General features: G+C 46.2%; 1 protein-coding gene across 1 annotated transcript; it reads right to left on the bottom strand.

The window, feature by feature from the left end:
- Positions 1-533: 533 nt before the first annotated feature.
- LOC103798846 (dynein light chain roadblock-type 1) lies at positions 534-4199 on the bottom strand (the record flags this gene model as incomplete). Its single annotated transcript, XM_009071127.1, has 3 exons — positions 534-870; positions 1901-2068; positions 4124-4199. Coding segments are annotated over 3 exons (288 nt in total), but the record flags the coding sequence as incomplete, so codon positions are not given.
- Positions 4200-6533: the final 2334 nt, after the last annotated feature.

The raw sequence follows: 6533 nt of genomic DNA, 5'->3' as shown, positions 1-6533 counted from the left end.
CCAGGGCAGGGGTTGGCACTGCATGATTTTTTGAGAAACCACACAATCTCTTTTTGCCCTTAGTGGCCATCAATAAAAAATACTAAAGGCAGAGCAAGCTGGCTAGTGAACTGGGGCAGTGTGAGAGCTCCCAGGGGCAGCCTCAATGGCCTTACCTAGTCATGAATATTCTGCCTGAAATGGAGAAAGTGGCAGGAAAATGCTCCAACAGACAAGGCAATGATGAGTGTGCTGCACATGCCCTTGAACTAAATCCCTGTTCAGAGAAAGCATCAGATGAGTAAGAACAGTCCTAGGAAGGTTCTATTTTATGAAGAAAAATTCAGTCTCTCATGAGAATACTTAAAATCTTCAGAAGAAAAACACATAAGACAAAAGCAGTTACTGATGACACTTTAATTTGGTATGGTCAGACCTTTTTGGAGGAGAACCAACAGAGTAAGACAGAACTAGAGGACAGGCAGTGCCATATTTACAGCCATTCAGAGTGTGAAAGCAGATCTCAGTGTGACAGAGGCATGAAAACAAAGAACAGTCTTTTTTTAGATTATTATCGGAATTTTATTATATTATCTCCTTAACTGTTCAAACAATCTGTTGCATTTTTTCCTGCCCAATTCTAACCCAGCAGTTCCCCCTCAAAATGACTTGGGATACAAAAAAAAAAAGCCACTTTCTCTGTTTGTAAACAACAAAACACCTGTTTTTGTCTTTGCAAACCTTACTGGAGTGGCACAGCAGAGTTAACACTAATGCTCTAGGCTTTACCATTAAATAAAAAAAACCAGTTGGGCAAAGGGGAAAAAACCAGAGTGAGTCAGTGGAATCATTCCGTTGTATTCTGGATGACAATCAGCAAGTAGTCTTTATCTGGAGAGAAAAAAGAGACAATTATTCTTTGATTGCTGCTATTTGCTCAGAGAAACAGCAAATTTCACCATTTTTCACACCTCACTGAGATGCTGTGGGAGCTCTGGAGCCCTGACACTCAACAACAAAACAGGCTTGGCATATCACATCACTTATATTTCTGAGTTTTTTTCAGTAGAAGTCTCAGGTTTAGAAACTGCATGCTCCCAAGGCAGCTGAATTTAACCCAGTCTGTGCCAGGAAACAACAGGAACTGAAGTGACACATCCAACAACGGTGCCAGGCAGGGACTTCCCTGATCTCACAACACACATGGGCTGCAGTGGCTGCAGCTGTGTTTGCTCTGGAGCAACGCTTATCCCTCTGTTTCCATCCTTCCTCTGGAAATCACAGGCTGCCCCAGCAGCAACTGGAGCCTGTCTTAAGGTCTGCCTGAGCCGTCCCTGCAGAGCAGCCTGCTGCAGCAGCCACCCCACCAGCACGGTCCCAGCACAGGGACATGGCCAAGCTCCTGCCACCCTAGAGAACTGCACTCATCTCACTGCCTCCCCTTTTGGAGTTAGGTGGAATACTGAGGATGTTTCCCAAATGGAAGGCTGCCACCCCTATATTCCACAGCTCATGGTTACAGCTACAATACTTTGTGCCCTAGTACTTCTCTCAGAACTACAAAACCGTAGGACTGTTAGGCTTCATCACTCAGCCCACACGGCTGAATGGAAATTGCTCCTTTCCAAATCCTGTGGCTTTATATTGAACACAAAGCATGAGAAGCTGCCAAGCACCCTCAAACACTATTTAATACTTTCTACTTTGATCCGCATGGAATGAGGGAAGTGATTTCCCACTTTCAACACGACAAAGCAAACTCAGGTCAATGATAAAAGCCTTCAACTGGAGACAGCAGAAACGCTGCTTGGAAAGAAGGGATTGGACAAAGTGAACACAAGCAGCAGAATGCAGAACGCTTCTCCTGTCAGTCACAAACCTGCTGGATCCCTGGTGCCTGATTTGAGCCCACTAATTTTACCTGGAGCCACCATGATCTCGTTTTTCTTGGAGCGGATGCGCAGGAAGGTGAGGTCATTCTGGGGGTCAATGTCCCGCACGGTGCTCCGAGCCTTCATGATGAGGTTCTGCATGAGGCCTGCGTACTGGATCGTGGTGGAGTTGTCCATGGTGCTTTTAATAGGAATACCTGCAGAGAAGAGGCTCAGTGACAAGACTCCTGACCCAAATCTGCCCTGAGAATCACCAGGTGAAGCTGGGTAGCTGTTTCACCTCGATAGGTGTCACTAGAACAAGGGTTAGGAGTGTTCTTTGTAAATGTGAAAGAACATGAACAGAAATAAGCTGTGGACAAGGTGAGACCTGGAACCACAGGTATAGGTGAGAACTTTGTTAGGAACTGCAGGTACAGGACAAGGGGCAATGGGGAGAAATTGAAAGAGGGAAATTTAGATTGGATCTGAGCCAGAAGTTGTTGGTGGGAGGGTGGTGAGACACTGTCCCAGGTTGCCCAGGGAGGCTGTGGCTGCCCCAGCCCTGGCAGTGTTCACAGCCAGGTTGGCTAAAGCCTTGAGCAACCTGCTCTGGTGGGAGGTGTCCCTGCCCAGGGCAGGGGGTTGGGGCTGAATGATCTAAGATCCATTCCAATCCCGTAATATACTATGAATTTATGAACTGTTTACCTCTGGCAGCATCAGAGCTTTACTTTGGCATTTTCATTTATTTATTTATTAGAAACAGAAATAAATAATAATAAAAATAGGTATCTGTAGAGGAGAGAGGAAATGCCAATGTTTAAGTTTTGTACTCCTGACTGGGGACACCTTTTCCTTTCAGAAAGGCTCCTGAACAGCACAGTTAAATGATACTCAGGTGAGCTAGGCTGAGGTTGGTGGTTACAGAGGACATTAGCTGTGGCATCACACACTTCCAAGGAGAAGACTCCAACATTTAGCCATAGCAGGTGTTGCAGTCCTGCCAGGTCCCTGGGTCAATGCCTGTCACCAAACTCCCTGTTTGGCCAGAGCTTTCCCTCCCTTACCCTTCTGCCACCGATTAGACGTGTTTTCCCACAGAGAGACAGTCAGACCTCAGCTCACATGTCAGAACAACACAGCAGCCCAGTACCGAACTGTGGCAGCGCACGACCACTGGTTGATGTTCCAGTGAGCACAGCTCCAGCCTGGAGAGCACAACCCATTGCTCACCATCATGGAGAAGCAGTGGGCAGGAACCAAGCTGCACACATGTATCCAATGACCTAATCCTCAGTATGTTCACACAGAGCTACTATCTTGTCATCTTTTCTAAGGACTATTTCTAGAACATACTTTAATTAAGCTGATAATCACACAATTTTAAGAAGCTGGGCCGCTCACAGTGTATTCAGAGTGCTCTGAAGAATTCTGCTCTGTTGGACCTTCAGTGACTTAAAAAAGAGATGATCCGCTGATAAGTCCCATGAGGCCACAAACACCAGACAGTGCTAAGGAACTCAACTCTGCCAGGCCAGCATCATCCTGGCCATGCACAGCAGCAAGATTCCTTATGCCATGAGAGCTTTTACTACTGATAAAGGTCTCAAGCACTGGCATAACTCAAATATTTCTAAGCTCTTGCAGATTATTTATTTCCTCAGATCATAAAGTGAGCTTGCAGAAAAGCAGAAATGGGAATCCAATTTTCTCGTGTAGCCTAATTATTGTCTGTCTGCTTTGGCTAGAGGCACAGCTCTGCTAAGGCCTGGCTGTAAGCTAAGTGCAAGCGGCACAATCATAAAACCACAGAATGTTAAGGGGTTGGAATGGAGCTCAGAGATCATCCAGCCCCAACCCCTGCCCTGGGCAGGGACACCTCCCACCAGAGCAGGTTGCTCAAGGCTTTAGCCAACCTGGCTGTGAACACTGCCAGGGCTGGGGCAGCCACAGCCTCCCTGGGCAACCTGGGACAGTGTCTCACCACCCTCACACCAAAAACTTCTGCCTAAAATCTAATCCAAATTTTCCCTTTCTCCCCATTCCTCCTTGTCCTGTCCCTGCAGCTCCTAACCAAGAGTCCCTCTGCAGCTTCCCTGGAGCCCCTTCAGCTCCTGGCAGGTTGCTCTGAGGTCTCCACACAACCTTCTCCTCTCCAGGCTGAACAGCCCCAACTCCCTCAGCCTGTCCTTGCAGGAGAGAATCTCAGCAGCTCTCCAAGCCATGGTTAGAGTAAGTTACAGCTCAGCACAGCAAGGCTGACACAGCACCTTCCGAATTCACCACGATGATTCCTTGCACTCCTTTCTGGCTCTGGATTCGCTTCAGCGTTTCCTCCACCTCAGCCTGCAAACAGAGGAAGCACAGATCAACAGGAGGTCATTACAACTGCTGTTTGCCTTCCCCCAAAGCTCTGGAATAATGTGTCTGAAAACAAAGCTACACAGGGGTGACTCAAACAGATCCTGCCCACACTGATCTGCATAGCCAAGTGTCTGGACTTCGGTACCACCTTCGCTGCATGACCTTTCCAGTTATTTTCCATCTGTCTTTCTCTTCATTCACTTGTGACTATCATCTTGTGCAAATCTGAACTCCTCTCTAATCTTTCCCTCTCTCCTCCTCCCCAATCCTTCTGAAGAGCTGCAGTCAGACCACTACAATTTAGATATCAAAAAAAAAAAATAATGTTGAAAATGGACATGGAATTTAAGAAAAAAGTAGAAAAATATCCATTCTGGGTGCAAGATTACCTTTCCTTTCATCAAATGAAGGCTAGGAGCAATGACACATCAGAGAAGTGATGGGAAAACAATGGGTAAATGCTGTTTGTTTGTAATTCTGATTTGTGCTGGGATAGCAACGCATAATAAACACTATATAATTTACAACTTAAAAAGGAAAAATGCAAAGTGCAGGCCAAGGCAGTAATTCCTTGTAGTTCCTTTGCCTTCTCTGTAAAAAACATCAATTTCAGAGGAGGTTTCTGCATCTCCTGCTCAACTTCCACTGCTCCAAGACACTGACCAAAATGTGACTATGTGGTCTGCAGCAGGGTGGGAAACCCTGAGCACCTGAGCTGCTTTCCACAGCATTTGGGTGAACACTTGGCATTTTCTATTCCCATTAAAGCAAACAGAGATGAGCAGCATCTTTTAGATCCTCCCACAGAAATGGCCTAGGAGGGGAGCCAGGAGTCACCTGAACCAGGACAGGTGAGGCCTACACGGGGCACTAGGTCAAGGCTGTGTTCCCTCTGGGCACGGTGAACAACCCTCTCCCCTCCCTCCTGCAGCAACCAGCACAGCCGAGTTACGACTGTTCTCTGGGAAGAGGTCTAGTCCCGGTGACACGACCGGAGCTTAGCCTGAGCATGGCCTGCACACACTCCTCAGGGAGCTGTGCTCACCTGTGGCTGCCAAGGGAAGGGACCTCTGGGTGGGCTGTATGAGGCAGAGGTTCTTCTCTCTGACCCAGCACAGAGAAATTCAATCTTTCCAACAAAACTCTGGATTATTTCTCAGTGCTGGACTGTTCTCAAATGGAAGACAAGGGAAATGAAACAAAGAACAAGCTATAAGGTGTACAAATGCTGAGAGAAATACGGTGACAAACTGTGAAATCTATTAAGAAATTAAGAACTAATCTCCTGCCTTCTTACTATCAGTATTTAAGTTCTGATTCACAGAATCACAGAACATGCAGAGCTGGAAGGGATCCCTGAGGATCACCTAGTCCAACTCCTGGTCTTGCACAGGACATCCCTGAGAGTCACACCGCGTGCCTGAGAGTGTTGTCCAAGTTCACTCCTGTCCTTCATTAGACCTTAACGGATGCAAACATGAGACGTTGTTTGGATGCAAAGCAACATCCATACAGAACAGACCAACTTTTAATCTCCTCTAACCCCAACAGCTGATGTAACTCACAGGTGTGTGATCTGCCCTGACAGTTCACTGCTACGGGAAGGTCCTGCTCCTCCTCTGCTCACCCCCGACACACTAACACATCTCACGAGACGAGGCACTTCAGCTCACCAGAGCAGCAAAAGTATCGGTCAGACAAAAAAACGTATTTAAGTTGTGAAACAGATAAAACCTACAATAATAAAGGTCTGAATAACTACAGGGGATTGCACACAGGGAAGGAGAGATGCTTTCTGGAAAAGGAGAACGAACACTCCCTCATCACCAATTTGCTGTACATACAACAGCTTTTACGAGGCACTTCAGCTCACCAGAGCAGCAAAAGTATCGGTCAGACAAAAAAACGTATTTAAGTTGTGAAACAGATAAAACCTACAATAATAAAGGTCTGAATAACTACAGGGGATTGCACACAGGGAAGGAGAGATGCTTTCTGGAAAAGGAGAACGAACACTCCCTCATCACCAATTTGCTGTACATACAACAGCTTTTATCTTCCTGTTTTCATTTGGAAAACTCCTTGAACTCCTCAGTTCACCTAAAACCACGTCTAATTAGACTATATTAATTTCCCATCTATATCTTAAGTCATTATTTTTATTTCTTTAGCAATTTTTACACGCCTTTAGATCCCAAATTTCACAAATATGCACTAGAGCCAACACCGCAACTGAGCAGGAAGCAACGCCCGATACAATCACAAGAGAAGGAATACGTGCCAGGTTTCCTGGGATATTAGACAACCATTTGTCTT

This window comes from Acanthisitta chloris, unplaced genomic scaffold (genome assembly GCF_000695815.1).
Source record: "Acanthisitta chloris isolate BGI_N310 unplaced genomic scaffold, ASM69581v1 scaffold38113, whole genome shotgun sequence".
In the NCBI taxonomy this organism is placed as follows: domain Eukaryota; kingdom Metazoa; phylum Chordata; class Aves; order Passeriformes; family Acanthisittidae; genus Acanthisitta; species Acanthisitta chloris.
The sequence above is the reverse complement of the archived record's forward strand: the minus strand, read 5'-3'. Positions and strand labels throughout refer to the sequence as shown.